Here is a 20,567-nt window from a genome sequence, read left to right on the forward strand (position 1 = left end):
CAAAACACTACCCATTCCTGTGCAATCCCTATGATCAGCTGTGGATCAGATAATGTTCTGTTGTGATCCATAGGGTTTTTGTTGGCTGATTTTCAAATAGATCACCAAGCCTTTTCTCCTAGCCTGTCTTAGTCTGGAAGCTCTGCTGAAAATTGTTCAGCATCATAGCAATGCGTAAGCCTCCACTGACGGATGGGTGGGGCCGTGCATCAGGTGCATTGGCTGGGAATTGAACTCAGGTCTCCTGGATGGAAAGTGAGAATTCTACCACTGAAACACCACTGCCTTCAGGCCAAGTTTAAACCATGTCAGAGTTCAGTTTGTCCAAAGCACAGGACAGAGGAAGGGGAGAGCTGGGAGGAAGGGCTGTGAAAGGGTGCTTGTGGAGGACTGAGAGCATCATGGATATGGCAATGATGATTCCTTATATTTAGGTGGCATTTTGCAGTTTCCACAACTCTCGCACATGCATTATCTCAATTCATTTTCACAACAATCTGGTAAACAGGCAATAGCAGGGATAATTATACAGATGAGAAATTTGAGACTTAGAAAGTTTAGCCAGTGTGCCTAGCAGACAAAGGCAAATAGAGAACACTCAGGATGAGACCTGGGTCTTTCAATGCCCAAACCAAAGCTCTTCCCCTAAACCACATGGTCATAGGGGACCTTCAAAAGAACTTACCCCTTAATATCTTTGAAGAATTTACTCTTTAATATCTTGAAGTGTGTGTTTGTGGAATTCTTCATTTGTTTTCAGGTTTAATTTACTGGTCCTTCTTGTATGAAGGCACTGTGTGGTAGCCACCGCCAGATGAGGACAGACAGCAACTCTGATGTAGGTCCTTTAAGGTGGTCAGTAAATTTCTGATAGAGAGATATGGTGAACAGTTCCTTTCCAGAGATCAATGCTGCAGATCTTGAACATGGTACAAAACAGGTATGGAGAGTGCCTTGGCAAAGCTACCTGCATGGCAGTACAGTCCCTGACAGATGTATAGCAGTCATCAAAACCTGCCATCAGCAGCAGCTTCTTGGGCACAGGCATGGAGACAATGCCAGGGGGCAGGGATGAGGCACAATGAAAGGCATGCTATGGAACTTGCTGGTTTTGTTCCTCAGTAATCATGCTGCATGGGGACAATGGAAAGTATGGTCAGGGCAATGGTCCTGAAGATGGCAATGGGTACTTCCATGAGGCACTTGACATCCAGACTTATGTGACCATTATAGTCCTCAATGGCAACAACCACATTGAACCTGGTAGACTGTCCAGCCTTGGTCTTCTTTTGCACAGCCATGAGCTTGAGAATCTCATCCTTGAGAGGTGTCCTCAAGAAAAAGCCAATAACTTCAAACTCCTTGATGGACAGAGAGGAGATATAGATCTCCTCCAGGGACCTTATCTTCATGTCCCTGACCCAGCAGCATGACTTGGTGATGAGGAGTCACCCCTTGTCCCTGATTTCCCTCTTTGAGCTCCAGGGCCTTGGCTGACCACAGCCACTGCCTCAGCCATGACCTCCCATTCCAGGATCCCTCTGGGCCTCTGACCCTTCCTGCTGCAGCTCCATCATTCACCAGTTAGGTGTGTTCTCAGAGAAGTGTTTGCATTTTCATATCACAAAACTGCCATGCTTGGAATTCTGTGAACCCATTCCCCTGAGAAGCTCCCCTTGAGAGCACTTGGATGGTGAAAGAGTAGACATCTGAGTCATTAGGTGCCGAGTAAGTTCATCAGCTTTGTTTGCCATCCTGTTTGGCAAATGAGCCAGAAACTAGAGCATCGTTGAATGCTGTGGGGAGAAGGACTTTCATAAGGGAAAGAAGTGAGCTGACCTTGCAAGGGGAAAGAATGAGACAGACTGATTTCTGGGAAAATGGCACCTTCCAGGCAAAGCCACTTGAGGCCAGGCCTAGAGATCAGACAAAAAAAATAGAGGGAGACTCTAAGCTTCACCCAACAATATCCTGAAGAGTTATTGTATCACAAGTCATTCTGGACTGAGAGATATGACCAGAGATGTAAGTGGGAACTTCAGTTGTCATCCTATGCAGGTGTAGGAGACGTTTGCAGGTTAATCCTTGGCTGGAGCCACCTCAAGCTGATATCACATGTGGCACATTAGGCCCAAGGTGGCTAGAGGTGACCCCTGAGGCCACACTCAGAGAACTATGGTATGATGCTGCTGTTTGCTAAGATAAGTGCTTGAACAATTTCTCTGAGAAAGATCAGCACAAGGCCGGTCCCCATGAGGCGGAAGTTAAAGATGTCCCAAATGTCCAAACTACCTTACCCCTCCATAATTTCAGACATTAACTCCTCCTCTTCTTCCCAGTAATTTCCCTAGTCTTAGGGTTCTGTATTTCACTGTAACACCTCACAGAACTCACAGACACCCAAGGGTTCGTCTCATGTAGTACTGGTGGAGGCTGGCAGGCTGGCGAGTCCCGGGTCCGTGAGTAGGTCTGGCGGATCCTCCCAACTCTCAGGGTTTGATGAACCTCAATCAGCAGATCAGACGACTGCTGCTGTCCCAAATCCAGGGGTGAGATGAGGATGAGCCAAGACACAAAACCGGAGCAAGAGGAGGGTGAATCTTCCCAAGAGATTCGTAGGTATACCCTCAGGGAAGCTAAGGGTGGTGATTTGAGTTATACCCTCCAGCAAGGCAAGACTCAAGATACATTCCACCTGTGTTGCCCAACAGCAATAACCTAAATCCCATCACAGATTGCCAGTCATTATAGAGAACAACTACTACCAGCTGCCCAACCAAGTTGATACCTGACCTTAACTACCACACCACCCCAAACAGGCATGGATAATGGGATTTACAAAATATCACAGAATGGAGGACAATGGCTAGAAGGGCCACATTAAGCAATTCACCACAATAAGTTAGCATAGAACCTTTAGGATTTTATGCTTTGTGTTTGTTTTATTTAGGAGAAGGAAGTGAGTGGATTATCAAATTCCTTTTATGCTGAACTGAGGGTGATAATTTTGTGTAGCCTGAGTGCGATCAATGAGAGTGAGATCCACAAGGCTTGGAGAGCAAGTTTGAGACTGTTGCGAGGGGTCCTTTCTGCCACAAGTGTTCATGCTTTCTAAGCTTGGGAGGCTCTAACGAGGCTTTACAGTAATCTTTACCTCAGCCCTGGAAGTGATCCTGGTTTCTGAAATCCCCTCCCTCTGGCTCCTGAGCCATTCCTTTCAGAGAGAACTTCCGGAGAAGAAGAGCCTTGCTGGCCCCTCTGCTGAATCCTCCTTTTTCCTGTGAAGCCTGAGACTGATGGGTTTTGGGTTTGGGGATGCTTCGCTGGAGGGAAGGGCTGGGAGTGTTTCTAAGAAGGAAGTGACTTTCCAGTGGGCTGGTTAATGTGTGAGTCTGAGGAAACCTCTTATTTTAGACTCAGGTTGACGTTGGTTTTATTTCTCATTTTGGTCACAGTGGGTTTCTTCACCATGACGAAGACACTGAAAGGCTACAGTGAGAAGGTGCATATGACGCTCCTTTTTCATTTGATTTCCAAACCTGTGAAATTTGGCACATTTCCTCTTTTCCTGCAAGAGCTTTAATTCTGTGAAGGGATAGTGGGGAGTCCCTTCTCCGCAACTCCCCACCCTCTCCCTAGAAAGAGAGATACATGGAGATAGCTGGAGATGGGGAATAGAGACAGGCTGGATTGACAAGAACAAATGGGCCATGGGCCATCGCCACACAGACCCAGAATCCCCTTTCAGATGTTGTGACTCCCTGACAAAGGGGATCAGAGCAGGGGAGGAAGAAATGGGCCCAAAGTAAGGAGCCCTGTTCACTTAATTGCAGCTACAAAAAGGGGACCTTCATAGCTCCCTGCATGGACTAATTACCCCTCACTCTTTGTTGTGGATTGAATTGTGTCCCCCCACCAAAAAAAAAAAATATGTATTGGAATCCAAATCCCTACACCTGTGGATATAACAACTTTGGGAACAGGGTTTTCTTTGTTGTGTTAATGAAGCCCTGACAGTGTAGAGTGTGTCTGGAACCTAATTCTGAGTTACATGGAGCAGCACGGACACAGAAACAAGGAAGCACAGTCTAGAAAGACAGAGGCCACGTGAAGATCACCAAGAAATTGGAGCTACAGGAACTGAGACAACAGAGGGAGCCTTCCTCTAGAGTTGGTGCTCTGCAGTGGACTTCTAGCCTCCTAATCTGTGAGAAGATAGATTTCTATTCTTTAAAGCAACCCTCTTGTGGTATTTCTGGTACAGTAGCACCATGAAACTAAGACACTTTAGACAGGCTCAGGGGCACAGGCCAGCTGCGTTTGTCAGTGTAGGCCCACAACAGTGACAAACAGCACCAACATCTCATGGGCTTAACATGCTACAATCCAATGCCGATCAGCAGCTCTGCTTTCCACAGTTATTCAGGGACCCAGGCCTCTTCTGTCTTGTGGTTCTACCATCCCCTGAAGTCCTGGAGTTCTGCATCCCACCAGCAGAGGAAAGAGAGGGTGCAGGAGGATTGTGTGGACGGTTTTATGGGCCAAGCCTGGAGGTGGTGTGTTAACACTTTGCTCCACATGCCATTGGCTCTACTTAACTTCCAGGGAGACAGGGAAAATGTGCTCTCACTGTGTGCTCAGGATTGGGGAGCATCCAGCCAGCTCTGTGACATGCCATTCTTGTCAAAAGGAAGAGAATAGATGATCTTTAGGACAACACTTGCCACCTTCTCTGACATATACTTTCTGGCTCTGCAACTCTTCCCATCCCCTCTCTCCTCACGACTACTTCCCTCTTCTCAGTTTTCTCTCACTTTCTCCCACTCCTGAGACTAATTCCTCCCAGGGGATATGGAGGTCATTTCTAACCATAGTTTCTCTTGTGGACATGAAAGAGGGTGTTGCTGTGCTCACCCCTATTTTTTTTCTCTCTTCCTTAGTTCCTTAACCATTCACACCACCCAGGGACACCAATCACTATCCCTATCCCTCTCTTCCATCATCCTGCCACTCATTGCCCCCAAGTGAAAGTTTCTGTCCTGCCCACTGGCCAGGTCTTCTTATTAAGGGGAGGGTTTATATATTTATTTATTGTGATATGGTAGAGAACATGAACTATGCACAGAACAACCACAGTGTGAATGAGAAAGTGACTGTTGCCCTAAAGGTGAAGTGAGATGGAAGTGCAAAGGATCCTTTGGGAGGATCTGGGAAGGTACTAGAGGATGTAGGATTTGGGCTGAACCTTGAAGGATGGCTAGGATTTGACCGAAGAAGATAGAGAAAACATCATTCTCCTCAGAAAGAAGATGGGGCAATCTACTTCTGTAGTGATACTGCCTCGGAAACCCAAGGAGGGGTCGCTATGAGTCGGGTCTGACTCGACGGCACATAACAACAACAACAACAGCACAGTAGAAGCAAAGGTCAGGCCAAGTCTGTTGTTGTTGTTGTTGTTAACTGCTGGCTAATTGGCTCCCAATTCATGGTGACCTCATGCCCAGTGGAACAAAACACTACCCCTTCCTGTGCAACCCCTATGATCAGCTGCAGATCAGATAATGTTCTGTTGTGATCCATAGTGTTTTCATTGGCTGATTTTCAAAGTAGATCACCAAGCCTTTTCTCCTAGCCTGTCTTAGTCTGGCAGCTCTGCTAAAAATTGTTCAGCATCATAGCAACATGTAAGCCTCCACTGACAGATGGGTGGGGCTGTGCATCAGGTGCATTGGCTGGGAATTGAACTCGGGTCTCCTGGATGGAAAGTGAGAATTCTACCACTGAACCACCACTGCCTTCAGACCAAGTTTAAGCCATGTCAGAGTTCAGTTTGGCTGAAGCACAGGACAGAGGAAGGAGAGAGCTGGGAGGAAAGGCTGTGAAAGGGTGCTTGTGGATAAGCTCTGGGACAGAAGGGGTAGGGTGTCCTGTTTTGCAGTCTCCTCCCACTGGGACAGAGCCTTGCAGCATCTTGTCTTCATGTAGACGTATCAGTTACTTGCAGACCAATTTCTGAAGACAACCAAAGTGATCGCGAGCAAATCACATGACTCTCATGGGTCCCTATAAAATGGGAGTGGAGTCCTTGAGTGCTGGAAACAGTTGACATGCTCAGCTGCTAACCAAGTGGTTGGAGGTTCCTCTCTACCCAGAATTACCTCAGAAGAAAGTTTGGCAAAGTTCTTCTGAAAAATCAGCCATTGAAAACACTGGAGGGAGTGTGATCCTCCTCTGACAACACATGGGGTCACCTTGGGTGAGAGTCGACTTGGTGGCACCTGGCACTGATAAAATGAGAGTGATCCCATTGACTTTTCTCAACAAAGGAGTCAGTTATGAAAACGATACTGTGACACTTTGGAAATACGGCGTGCGGCATCTGCCCAAGAGAGCAGCAATCACTGTAGCTTAAGAGGCTATAAATCCTCCCCAGCTGACTGCCCCTGAGCTGGACAGGACCCAGTGCCTGGATTAGTGAAGAAGGGGGCAGCCATAGGGGTGCTTCACAGACGAAAGGGCCCCTTTGGTCTGACAGACCTCCCTCCTCCAGACCTGAGGGATCAGGCTGCAGCGACCTGGGCTGGGGACGGATGTACTGAGCCAAAGCCCCTGGGCATTAGCCGCCGTACCTGCTGCCTTGCTGAGACCTGGCACAGCTGGTACGCCGACAGCAGGGAAGATGAAGGGCCATGGGGGAGCAACAGTGGTGTTAACAGTGCCATTTACAGAGGACTTATTTGTGCCGGGTTTGGGGGCAAGTACAGTTTCTGATCATCAAACAATTCTGCAGAAAGGTAAAAAGGGTTGTGGAGTCCATGCAGGAACTGGGTGGGTTCACATCCAGGCTCTTTAATGGTGCCGTCTTGGGCTAGATACTTAACTGCTCTGTGCTTCAGGGTCCCCATTTGGAAACCAAACCCGTGGATTCCAAGTCATAATGACCCTATAGGACAGAGTAGAACTGCCCCATAAGGTTTCTAAGGTTGTAAATCTTTACAGAAGCAGATTGCCTCATCTTTCGCCTGCAGAGCAGCTGGTGGGTTTGAACCACTAACCTTTTGGTTCGAGAGCTCTGACCACTGTCAGAGTACTCCTTCCTCATTTGTGAAATAAGGCTAACAAGAATCCCACTTCACAACTCAGGGCTGCTCTTGGACATTCTGGGTGAGGGGGCAAAGGACTGAGTCTGAGGGGAGAAGAAGGGGGCTGAGAGCTGGATCCCTTTTCCTCCATGGGCATAGTTCTCAACCCCAGGAGTTGCTGGCAGCCAAGTTTTCCCGGCTTCTGGCAGAAGGTGGAGTCCTAATCCCACTGCCTTCTCCTAGCAGCACATTTTTCTGACAGCAGCTGAGGTGAGGTCACCAGTGAGCATTAAATGAAATAACACACAGAAAACATCTAGATTGGTGCCTGGCTCTTGGCAAGTACTCAATAAATCTTGGCGCTTATTGTTATTCTCATTTTACAGATTAAAAGACTGAGGCTCAGAGATGTAAAACCATTTTTCCAAGGCCTCACAGTGAGCAATTGAGCTAGATTGGAACTCAAGACTCTCAGAGTCTAAGATCTGTGTATATATGTGTGTATGCTCATGTATCTATAGTAGGCTAAAAGATGTTGGCTCTTTCCTCATCTAGACCCATAGAAGAGGGATGTGGTCTTGAGATTTGGGGATTTCTTAGGAACATGGAGCTTAGTAAAACCTGACCTGTGTGGGCAAGGGACACCTGTCTTTCCTAGCATTTCTCTGTCTGTCCCTCTTTCCCTCTCCCTAATCTCTAGCTCTGTCAGTTGCCACTGACACCATATTTGTCAGAGTAGAACTGTGCTCCACAGGGTTTCCAGTGCCTGATTTTTTTTTTTTTTTTGGAAGTAGGTCTCCAGGCTTTTCTTCTAGGTGAACTGGAGCCACCAACATCTTGGTCAGCCAAACACATTAACCATTCACACCACCCAGGGACACCAATCATTATCCCTATCCCTCTCTTCCACCATCCCGCCACTCACTGCCCCCAAGTCAAAGTTTCTGTCCTGCCCACTAGCCAGGTCTTCCTATTAAGAGGAGGGTTTTCCTCAGCCAGGGACAGAGGATGGTAGGATGCCCTGTTTTGCAGTCTCCTTCCACCGGGACAGAGCCTTGCAGTATCTTGTCCTCACGTAGACATATCAGTTACTCCCAGACCTATTTCTGAAGACAACCTAAATTTTCTTAGTAGAGCCCAAGATGTCCTAGCCTAGGCCCATAGAAGCAGCTCTGACATGGAGATAAGGAATAGGATCCCAAAGCTAGGCTTGAGAAGGAAGGAGCCACAGGAGAGGTGCTCCCCATACAAGCTGGCAGAGCTGGTGCTTGTGCCCTCTGTACTGCCACAGAGTCTGAGGTCAGTGGCTCACTGGGAACTTCAGCCCCAACTCTGGGGGAAGGCACACCAAGGATGAATGCCAGCTCTGCTCTATAAACAACTTCCTTTACATCCTTGAACCTCAATCTTTCATCCAGAAAATTGGCATAAGACTTACCTTTACTTGGAGGATATGATGAGATCAGTATGCACTAAGCATCCAGTAGCACTTGGCTCATAGTGGGGCCCAATAAGTGCTCATGCTTGTTTTCATTTCCATGGTTATTGTTAGTGGCTTAGCAGATGATATTTCATCCCATTGAAATCTCTATTCTTAGGAAGCTCATCCTTCCCTCTGTTGCAGGGGGCTCCAGTAACAGTGTGGGGAAAAGAGGAGACTGTACTCCCAAGTACTCACTCTGTCCTCTCTCCTAACCTATTCTTCTTCCAATATGTTCTTGAGCACCTACTATGAGCCAGACACTTCACTGACACTTGAGTTGATACATTTCAATTGCAACAAGCATTTATAGAACCCCTACAATGTACTTCATGGGCACCTACCACCCTCTGTCAGTAGAGGCCTGTGTGTAGCTATGAGGCCAAACAGTTTTCAGTAGAGCTTCCACACTAAGAAAGAGTAGGAAGAAATGCCTGGTGATCTATTTCTGAAATAAGCCTTTGAAAACCCTATGAATCACAACAGTCCAGTCTGCAACTGATGGGAATGGCTCGGGATTGGACACCATTTTGTTCCATAGTGCAAGGGCTGATTCGCTGACAGCAAACAGCAATGACACCACTATGCACCATGGCCTGTGCTGGTGCTGGATATCCAGAGATGAACAAGGCAACATCCCTTCCCTCAAGGAGTCCACAGTCAAATGAGGGAAGCCATAACAAAGACAGTGACAGAACAAGGTAGGTGTTTCAACTTATTCTATTTGTTATTTTAAACAAGAGTCACTGAGCACCTACTACAAGAGTAAATCTTGTACAGACAGCAAACATAATTACATACACTTTCACATACACAATACTGGATTATCATTAATAACAAACATTAATCTATGGGTAGATACATAGACAGGCAAAATAATCAGGTATGGTAGGCAAAAGGAAATATACCCATAACCATATATAAGTTTGGCAGACAATATTTCCACATACATATTTTTATGTGGTTAAAGGATATCCATATACATAATTGAGCTAACGGGGCAAAATTATGATAACTTCTTAGCCACAGCCAATCACCTTGAGGGAGTGAGTTGCTGGGTCTGCAGACTCAGGACCATGGTTGGGGGGAGGGAGACATCAAGCTAAATTGGTATAACGTACTATACAAAAACGCAGTTCTACGTCCTACTTTGGTGAGTAGCAACTGGGATCTTAAAAGCTTGTGAGTGGCCATCTAAGATGCAGCAATTGGTCTCTCCTTGTCTAGAGAAAAGAAGAATGAAGAAAATCAAAGATGCATGGAAACAATTAGTCCAAGGGACTAATAAACCATGCAAACCTCAGCCTACATGAATCCAAGACCAAAAGAACTAGATGATACCCAGCTACCACTGCCAACCACTCAGAAAAGGATCAGAAAAAGGAGATCTTAGGGAGAGTAGGAGAAAATATGGAACAAAACTCACAATCATAAAAAGATAAAACTTATTGGTTTGATAGTGATTGATGAAACCCCTGAGACTATGGCCCCTAGTCACCCTTCAGGCCTGGAATTGAATGCACTCCTGTGACTTCCAGCCAAACAACAGACAGACCTACAAGGTAAACAATTACACCAGGTAGGTACATGCCTTAGAAAAATCAGCCATAGGAAATCAGGGAGATAGCTCAGAGGGCAGGAATACAAAGGAAAGAAAGACATGGGGAAAAGGTAACTCCCAAGAGGAACTAGGAAGAGAGCTGTTACATCATGGGGATTGTAATCAATGTCATAAAACAAAATGTGTAGGAACTGCTGAATGGAAAATGAATTTGCTCCATAAACTTTCATGCAAATCACGATTAAAAAAAAAAAAAAAAAGTCACTAACCACCAAGTGCCAAGCACTGTTCTGGGTGCTTTTGGTTAGCAGCCAAGCATGTTAACTGTTTGCATCATCTAGAGAAAAAGATAGTTATAATCTAGGGTGGGATGTGCTGAGATGAAAGGTAGAATCAGAGCAAATGCAGAGGAATTTGGATATCCAGGGATTAAAAGAAAAGTTGATGGAGCAACAGAGGAAAAAGAATCAAAAATAAGAGAAGATTATGAAATGTATGGTTAATTGTCTCCATGAACAATGCCTCTTTTGCTATGAGACCAGAAGAACTGAATGGTGCTTGGGTACCATTATTGAACATTTTGATCAAAGATTCTATAGAAGAATCTTGATCAAAAGGAGGAAATGTAGAACAGAAATTAAAATTCTTATGGAATTCTGGAGTTATGGAGGCTGGATTAACCACTGAAACTATTGCCCTGAGATAATCTTTAAACTTTAAAACAAAAATATCCCTGAAGTCTTCCTAAAAGCAAACAATAGTTTAGCTTAACCAGTAATGAAAGATGGGAGGAATACACAGAGTCACTGTACCAAAAAGAATTGGTCAACATTCAACCATTTCAGGTAGCATGTGATCAAGAACTGTTGGTATTGAATGAAGTCCAAGCTGCACTGAAGGAATTGGCACCAAAAAAAAAAAAAAAAAAAAAAGTCTCTAGGAATTGACAGAATACCCACTGAGATGTTTCAACAAAGAGATGCAGTGGTGTAAGTACTTACTCATTGAAGCCAAGAAATTCAGAAGACCTGGTGACCTGGACAGGGAACAGTCAGAAATTAAAGCCAGATTCTGAAGAGAATGTGAAATAGGAGAGATTGTCGCTGACGCCAGATGAATCTGATAAAGCAAAGACTACCAGAAAGATTTTCACCTGTGTTTTATTGTCTATGCAAAGGTATTTGACTATTCATAGCCTAACAAATTATGGATTACACTGTAAAGAATGGGAATTCCAGAACACTTAATTGTGTTCATGAGGAACCTGTACATAGACCAAGAGGCAGTTGTTTGAACTCAATAAGGTGATACTACATAGTTTAAAACCAGGAAAGATGTGCTTCAGGACTGTATCCCGACATTTGCACCACCACACTTATTCAATCCATATGCTGAGCAAATAAATCAGGAAGCTGAACCACATGAAGAAGAATGTGGCATCAGGATTTGAGGAAAACTCATTAACAACCTGCAATATGCAGATAACACAATCTTGCTTGCTGAAAGCGAAGAGGACTTGAAGCACTTACTGATAAAGATCAAAGACTACAGCCTTTGGTATGGATTACACCTCAACATAAAGAAAACAAAAATCCCTACAACTGGACCAATAAGCAACATAAAGATAAATGGAGAAAAGATTCAAGTTGTCAGGGATTTCATTTTACTTGGATCCAAAATCAATGCCATGGAAGCAGCAGTCAAGAAATCAGGTGACATGTTGCATTGGGCAAATTGCTGCGAAAGACCTCTTTAAAGTATTAAAGAGCAATGATGTCACTTTGAAGACTAAGGTGCACCTGACCCAAGACATGGTATTTTCTAGAGCCTCATATGCATGTGAAAGTTGGAATGAATAAGGACAACTTGAGAAGAACTAATTCATTTGAATTGTGGTGGTGGTGAAAAATACTGAAAATACTGTGGACTGTCAGAGAAAGGAATAAATCTATCTCGGAAGACGTACAGCTCCTAAAAAAGTGAGAATGGCCAGACTTCATCTCACATGCTTTGGCCATGTTGTCAGAAGGGACCAATCCCTGGAGAAGTATATCATGCTTTGTAAAGTAGAAAGTCAGTGAAAAGGGGGAAGACCTTCAATAAGATGGATTGACACAGTGGCTACAGTAATCGTCTCAGGCATAGCAAAGATTGTGAGGATGGATCAGGACCAGGCAGTGTTTCATCCTGTTGTACATAGGGTCTCTATGAGTTAGAGCCAACTCAACAACAACATGGCTGCTTGGAATAAAGTGTTCTTTTCCCCTGCCACTCTTGTAGCTAGAAGTGCCCATGTTACTAAGTTCTGACCGATGGGAGTAGAATTGATGGGTGCCACTTTCAGGTACCTCCTCTTTCCTCCTTTCTGCTGGCTGGAACTTAGATACGATGACTGGAACTTGAGCGGTCACAATGGATCACTAGGTGGAAGACTTGGACCATGAGGCGGATAGAGCAACAAGGCAGAAGAGCTGTGGACTCTGATGATCAAGGAGTGGCCACTCCAATTCTAGGCTGAGCCACTGGACTTGCTCTACATGAGAAAGCACTTGGTTGCCCATTTGGGTGTTTGTTTTTGTCATTGTAATATGAATGACCTAATCTTAAGTGGCACACATAGGAAGGTGACAGACTTGACTTCTCATCAGAGGAGAGAATACATGATTCCCAGGCAGTGGAGGCAGAGCTCCCTGGATCCCCAGAAAGAGGGTCCTTCTCACAGGAAGGAAGCCTGTGGCTCCTCTCACTGGCTGCCTCCTCCACTGAGCTCAGATAGGTCCAGCCTCCCTTGGGGCTTTGAGAAGTTCTGTTTTCTCCTTGAGAAGCAACTACTCTCACAGATTTCCTTTCCCTTGGGAATGGTCCAGACAAGCCCATGGCAGGTCTATGGCTGAGCACAGCTGCCTCCCTATTCCTAACACAGGTATTGTGTTCTTTGGAGGGGCTTTTAACCTCCACTTTTCAAAGGCATTAGCAAACTCAGTGCCCTCTTAGAACCCCTCCCACAGCCTGGTGATAAGGGAAACTGAGAGTGACCTGAGCACCCCGTCTGCCTTGCACTGTTGTTTGAGGGTGGGTGTAGAAATAAAAGCAGATAAAATGCAGAGTCCCCCCAAAGAGGGAGACAAAGATACAGGAGGAACAGGGAACAGACACTCCAGTTAAAAGACACACAGGCTAAGAGCCATGTGGTTTACAGCAGGGTGTGGGGAGCTGCAAGGGGTGAGATGTGGGGAAAACAGAGAAAGGCCTCATCCATCCTCATCCTGCAATTCCCAGAGTTCCCAAATGGAGGGAACCTCTCCACACTCCTCACCTCTGGGCTCCATTGATCCATTTGTTGTTGCTTCCCTGTCCTTCATCCTTGGCTGTCTGGGGCCTGCCTTCAGGACAAACTTGGTAAAGGGAAGAGGACAACAATGTTTTTCTTGGGTGGGTCACTCACTAGTCACACGCAGCTCTTGGGATAACTTTCTGAGAGAGGTCTGAGGGGTAGTGTGACCTTGGACAAGTCCCATTCCCTCCTCTGGCTCAGTTTCCTTTGAGATACTCTGAGTAAGAAGGCAGGGAGTGGTTTGGCTTTTCTTAGGGGAGCCTAGAAGGAGGTCCAGGGATCAGGGTTGGTGGTGAGGGTGGGGGATGGGGGGGGGCGAGCTGGGCTTGACACTGAAACACTGCCAAGTGCACCGCCCGCGCTCAGAGCTGGCGGCCAGGCTCCTGTGCCTTATAAACCCGAGCGTCGCGCGTCCGGAGCGCAGTGCCGGGACACCTCCCTGCTCCGGGAAGGGCTTAGGTGCCCGGCGGGGGTAACTGAGTGGCCTCAGTAGGCCCAGGCGGAAAGCCGACGACCCGGCCTGGCCCCTCCCGCAGGCGGGGCGACCCCGTGCCGGCTCCTCCCCCGGCGCCCGCCGCCCGCCGGAGATTAGTCGCCGCGCGCGGTTCCGCAGGTGGCAGCGATGGCCCAGTCCTGAGCGCCCCGCCATGGCCGTTGCCCCCGGCCCGCTCCGCCTCGCGCTCCTGCTGCTCGGGGCGGTGGGCAGGGCCGGCCCCCGCCCCCAGGTGAGCCCCGCGGATGGGGGAAGACTGGGAGGAGGGAGGTGGCGCGGCAGGCTGCAGGCGCAGTGTCCTGGCGGGGGCGGCCAGGACTTGAGCGAAACTCCGCGACCACAGGAAGAGGGAACCGAAAGCCTCCGGGGAAAGTAGGGACTGGAGAGTTGGAAGCCAGTGGACTGAGAGGCCGAGGTGGGGGGCTTGAACCAAAGACGACTCCTCCAACTCCTTCGACGCGCCCACTCCTCGTCCCCCCAGGCCCCCTCTCAGGCACCAGCTGTCCTGTGGCCGCCGGGCGCTCACTTCTGCGCCCTGTCTTCGTCCTCCCCAAACCACTTTCCCAACTCCTTCTCCGCTTCGTAAACCCGTGCCAGAGGCCCTGGCACAGTCTAGCGCTTGGCCCCTGCACCTCAGACCCCCTCCATCACAGCGGGGGCCTCTTCCCCGCAGCGGCCTCCCACCCCCATTCTTGCTTGCTGGTCAGAGACCCAGGGAAAGCTCTGGGCTGGTAGAGAGGGCCGCGTGTAGGGTTAGCGCTCTGGTCCCCTTCACCAGCCCTCCAACACAGCCTTTGACTCACATACCCAGTGGGGACCTTGTCGAGGCAGCTTGTCCTTCCCTGTGACCTCTCATTTGGGACTTGAATCTCGTCACCACCACCCCTTAACCTCCGCCCCCCCATCCCCTGCAGCAAATACACGGGAGGCTATGCGCACCTCCAGAAGCACTCAAGCCCTTGTCACACACCTGGTTGGCCCTCAACTCTCCCTAGCTGACAACGTACATCACAGCATGTACTGGGAGCTCAGACACCCTGGTCTTGTTGTCATGCCATCAGAAAGCAAGCCATAAGTGCACCCCTTCTTGTGGCATATCTGCTTTCTTCTAGGCTCCTGGGCTAATAGTTGTACAGGATCACCCTATGTCTGGAGAGGGAACTTGTCCAAAGATGCTGTGAGATGCTTGAGCAGAGAGGAGGTACAGGCTTGGGTGGCCTGTCCTGTGTCAGAGGACTGTCTCCTTCCATCACCCCCTCCTACCTCTCCCTGTTACCTGTTGTCATGGAGTTAACCTGTAGGACAGAGAAGAACTGCCCCATAGGTTTCCAAGGCTATAAATATTTATGGAAGCAGACTGTCACATCTTTCTCACATAGAGTGGCTGTAGATTCAAACCACCAACTTATAGTTAGTAGCTGCCCAATTAACCACTGTGCCACCAGGGCTCCTTCCTACCTCCCCCAAACCTAAGGAATAATTGAGATCTTTGAGCAATGGACCTGCATAAGCCTTGAATTATGTCTCAGAGCAGATAGAAGGGAGGCAGGATTGGGGGTGGGGTGGGGTCATTGCCTTGGTCCTGATGAGGGCAGACTCCACCCCTGGTCAAAAATCCAGATGTAGACAGATAAGCCTCTCAGCTAAGGTGCCAACAGATTCTCAGTCCCCCAAATTCATTTGCAGACTCATTCTGCTCCTCCCTGTACCCTAGCTGAGTCTTTCTCTCTTTCTCTCCCTCTCTCTCTCTCTCTCTCTCTCTCTCTCTCTCTCTCTCTCACACACACACACACACACCCCTAGCCCCAGGGGACACCCTCCTTCCCATGGCACCTTCTCTCCCAGCCTTGGCTTTCCTCTGGAAGCTGGTGTGGTTGGGCTCTTTGGGGGCCAGGGTGGCAGAGCCATTATCACATTCTTTCTCAACTTTACCTTCTCCTATAGGTTGGGACAAGGGGATGGGGGATGCACTGCTTCCTAGTCCCATGGTGCTCCAGGCCAAGATTGCAGATCTGGTTTGAATTAATGGGAGAGAAGAAACGGAAGAGGAAGGGTTTTGTGGGCAGTGTGTCTCTTTTTCCCAAAGTCATTTTTCCAGAAGAATCAGGCTCTTTGAACTGTCCCTTCTTCTAATCCCCTCATTTCTCAGCCCTGGGCTTAGGGCAGATACATCAGGGCATAACAGAATTAGGGTGGCAGAGAAGGGCAGGAAGAGACTGGCTCTGGGTAGAAGGTGGAGTGTTGGGGGGATGGTCATGTTGTAAAGTACTGGACACTCTGACCACAGAGATCTGAGCAGCAGGCACATTTGAGATTAAAACACAAAACAAATCCACTGCCATTGAGCCGATTCCAATTCATAGCAACCCTGTAAGACAGAGTAGAACTGCCCCATATGGTTTCAATGCTATAAATCTCTATGCAAGCAGACATTTTCCTCCTACTGAGTGGCTGGTGGGTTCAAACTGCTGACTTTTCGGTTAACAGCCAAGCGCTAAACAAATGCACCACCAAGGCTCCTTGCTCGAGGTTAAACTGCAGTAATTATGGCAGAACATTCTGCATGCACTAAGACTTTTAAAAAATGGTGGCTTTTGCATTTTATTTTCTGTCCATGAAGTCAAACTCACTAAAACTCACTGCTGTTGTGTTGATTCCGACTCATAGTGACCCCTCCTTGGGTTTCCAAGTCGAAAGTAGATTGCCCAATCTTCCTTCCAAGGAGTGGCTGGTGAGTTTGAACTGCCAGCCTCTGGTTAGCAGTCAAATGCCTTAGGCACTATGCCACCAGAGCTCCCGAGTTTCTCCTTCCACGTCACTGAAAGGAGGATAAAATCTCTGAAAAGGAGGGTTCCTTATTCAAGGGAACTCAGCGGTTTAGGAGCAGGAGGAGAAAGGGGTGCAGGGCTGGGGTCTTGGCCTGTTGTTGTTGTTAGGTGCCATCGAGTCGGCTCCAACTCATAGTGACTGAAACAGAAGGAAACACGGCCCAGTCCCGTACCAGCTTCACAATCCTTGCTATACTTGAGCCCATCATTGTAGCCACTGTGTCAATCCATTTCATTGAGGGCCTTCCCCTTTCTCGTTGACCCTCCACTTTACCGAGCATGATATCTGTCTCCAGGGAATGGTCCCTTCTGACAACATGACCAAAGTATGTAGGACAAAATCTGGCCATTCTCATTTCCAGGGAGCATTCCAGCTGCATTCTGGGTCTTGGCCTAGAATACCCTCATTTTCAGGTGGGACAGGAGAGCCTCTGAGAGTGAGCTGCTCACTGTGACGTCTGGCAAGGCTAGCTAGAAGCAGCTTTTCTGGAGGCAGGAAAATGACCTCTGAAGAAGGTGACTTAGGCCACTCCATTATAGCTGGGAAGAGCTGCCTCCCTCCCCTGTTTCTTACCTCCTTGAGACCCTGTGAGGAAGTTGGTCTACTGAGAAGACAGGCAAACCTCTGACACTTAAGTTAGAATCAGTTAGAACAGGGCTCCAATATCAGCTCTTTTGTTAGCAGGTGATCTTGGGTAGAACACTCGACCATCCTGAGCCTCAGTTTCTTCATCTGTGAATAGGGATCACAGGCTCTATCACATTGTCACATAGAGTTGTGGAGAGGATTAAGATGCTGACACCCTACAACAGCAACTTTAGTCACCTGAGGGAAATGACCCATTTGTCCTCGGGAACCTGTAAGTGTTCTCCAGGACTGCAGAAATAGCATGTGGAGGGGACTGTTAGAGGGTCCGTGCCTCTGCCTGCTGATGGAGTCCAGGCTGTGCAACGGTCAGTGTGGACTTTGTTCTGAGCCAGGCTCCCTTCCGGACATGGACCCAGGGTGGGGCTGGGGGAGGGTCAACCAAGAAACTACTTCCTGCCCTCCAAGGCCTTGCACTGATGGCAAACTTGGCCTTCCTTAGCTGCAGCCCACCCGTGGGAAGATTCTTACACAGGTGTGTGTACATGCATGTGTGTGCTTGTGTGTATATGTGAGAGAGAAAGAGACAGAAAGGGACAGAAAAAGAGAAGACAGAGCTGCGAGACAGGGCTCTGGGTTATCTGAGACCCCATTTCTCTGTGTAGTTCGATGTGAACCTGTGTGTGACAATCTGCCTATGTGAGGCATTGTGTGTAAAACATTTCAGCATGTAACTGTGTGTCTGAGAGCATATATATGTTTGTGACTCCATGTGTGAGACACTGTGTTTCAGGGATGGTCTCTGTGCATATGTGTATGTGACACCTTGATATGTGAATGGGTGTCTGCCAGTGCCTGTCTCAGAAACAGCATGCTTGTGACAGAGCATGTGGTTGTTTCTCTGTGTGCATGTGTGTGACAGTATGGATTGAGTTTGTGTGTGTGTGTGTGTGTATGTTGGGGGCAATGTCTCAGCATGTGAGTGTGTGCCTGACAGTCTGTGTATTTGGGTATCAGAGAATCTGTGTGCCAGTGTCTCAGCATCTCAGACTGTGCTTGATGATGGTGTGTGTGATCATGTGTGTGACAGTGTGTCTATGTCAGAGTTCTTCTGCATGTGAGAATGTGTGTGCAGCCCTGGTGCTCAAATATCTAAAGCCCTTAAGAAAAAACAATGTGTCAGAGACAGGGGCCTCGCAACCCCTTCCCCAGGGTTCAGGGTCTAGTGGTGATGGTGGTTTGACTCTGAAAGATGGCAGAAATGAAGGAGGCCAGGAGTCCTGGAAGGAGATGATAGAGAACCTGAAAGTCTGGGTGAACTTGGAAGGACCCAGAAGATTGTCTTTGGAGCCTCTTTCTCCTTCTGGGAGGCCCTCCCCCATTTTTCCCACCTCAGTCACCCAGAGAGGGCAAGGTCTCTTTCTTTCTTCCCCTCAACCAAAACGGTCCCTAAAAAGGCAAAGTATCCAGTGCTTTTATATTCTACAGTGAGAAATAAAACTGTAGGAGGAATTTTTCCAGTTAGCAACCAGTCTTTGGGGAAGGAGTGCCTTCTCAGGGTGATAGAAAGCCCATCCTCTCAGAGAGCTCCTACTCCATCTGCATCTGTCTCCTGCTCATCTTCTTTCTAACACAGCCTACTGGTGTCCAAAAAACAAACCCACTTGCATTGAATTGATTCTGCCTCATCTTTCTCCTGCAGAGTGGCTCAGGGTTCAAACCACCAACAGCTGAATGCATTAACTACTATGCCACCAGAGATCCTTCCTAGCCTTCTTTGTAGGACAGGGCTTGATGATTCTTGAAAATTTCTACTTACTTTATCTTGTTGGACCTGTGCACTAATACTTTAGGAAGCATGCCCATTTTACAAATGAGGAAACTGAGGCCCCTAAAGAGTAGGTGTGCCCCATCAGTCATACATTATCAGACAGAGCTGGGATTAAACCAAGGACTTGTTCTCTTTGTCCAGTGCTCTCTTCTGAAGACCATCCACTCTTCCTGGCTTCCTCTTTCCCATCTCCTGCTTACTCTCCAAACACCTGAATCTGAGAAGTACCCTCTCCTTATTGTTGCCCCTAATCCAGGCATTGTCCTTATTTGCCTTTATCCCCCTCACAGAGATCCCATGAAGTATGGCAAGTCCCAATCAGCCTGCCCCAGTCTAGCTGCTCAGACCTCCTACCCCTTATGTCCACCACCAGCTCTGCTGCCCTATAGGGGTAGGGGGCATTTGCCATCATGTCCTCTCCACCACCCAGCACCCTCGGGTAGGCTTGGAGCTGAGACTTATATAAGGATGAAATGGGAGTGAGGACTTGCCCCTCCTCGCAGTTCCTTGCCCAATGGCAGGGGTCCAGAACCTCTCCCCTTCGCTTGCCATTGGTTGGGCTGCTGCTGGAAGAAGTCACTAAGGAAAATGACTGGTCCTTGGGTGTGAAAATATATTAGTTTCCTCCTCCTGTTAGTGTGTTGATCTTTGAAGTGAGGGAGGAGTGGGGCCCAGATTCCCCAGGAAGCCAGATCACCCTGTTCCACCCTCCCCTCTCCCCTACAAGCAGAGATAGTGGAAAGGACTGCCACTGACTGGGCATTTTCCATGTGCCAGGAACTGTTCTAAATATTTTCATTTAATCTTCACAGTAGTCCTGTGTGTGTGTGTGTATGTGTGTGTGTGTTGGGGGGGTGCAGAGGTAGGGACTCTTTTCCCCATTTTGCAGATATGTAAACTAAGAAGTTGAAGCTCTTGTACAAGGTCACAAATGTAATACAGGTTGGGGGCTTTGGAGCCAGCATGAGGCCTGGGTGTGAGCCCTAAGCCAGAGCTGTTCACTCTCAACTGTGTTAGCAGGGCTTCCAGACCTGTTGGCACTGGGCAGCTCCAGCCTCACTTACTCAGCCTTGTCCCAGGTCAAAGCCTTAAGTCTGTCCCAGGTCCTTCCCACCATTCTCTCCCTGCCCCAGAAAAGCCTTCTGACTACCCCACAGTTTTCCTCTTTTCACCAGAGCTGTGATGTTCCTACCTCTGCACCTTGGCCTCTCCTGTACCCTCTCCTGAAAGGCCCACTTCTCTCCTTCCTAGGCCCATCTCTCCACCACCTCCTACCCCTGGCTCCACCCCATCCCCACCTTTTTGGTCCCTAGAGTCCCGCAGGCTTCTAGAGTCTGCACTGAGCCCTGCCCCACCACTCCCTGAGCACTTC

At 48.0% G+C, this 20,567-nt stretch overlaps 1 protein-coding gene and 1 pseudogene across 1 annotated transcript in view; one reads left to right on the forward strand and one right to left on the reverse strand.

Moving 5' to 3' along the window:
- Window positions 1-762: 762 nt before the first annotated feature.
- On the reverse strand, window positions 763-14,106 carry LOC122149896 (annotated as a pseudogene).
- The window catches only part of GLP1R (glucagon like peptide 1 receptor), a 52,747-nt gene continuing 46,284 nt past the window's right edge, over window positions 14,105-20,567 (forward strand). The window contains exon 1 of the mRNA XM_007939421.2: window positions 14,105-14,182. Within this exon, the coding sequence (XP_007937612.1) occupies window positions 14,105-14,182 (78 nt within the window). The remainder of the gene's footprint in view (window positions 14,183-20,567) is intronic.

The sequence above is a fragment of the Orycteropus afer genome, unplaced genomic scaffold (assembly GCF_000298275.1).
Source record: "Orycteropus afer afer isolate SDZICR_OR568_19922 unplaced genomic scaffold, OryAfe1.0 scaffold00059, whole genome shotgun sequence".
In the NCBI taxonomy this organism is placed as follows: domain Eukaryota; kingdom Metazoa; phylum Chordata; class Mammalia; order Tubulidentata; family Orycteropodidae; genus Orycteropus; species Orycteropus afer.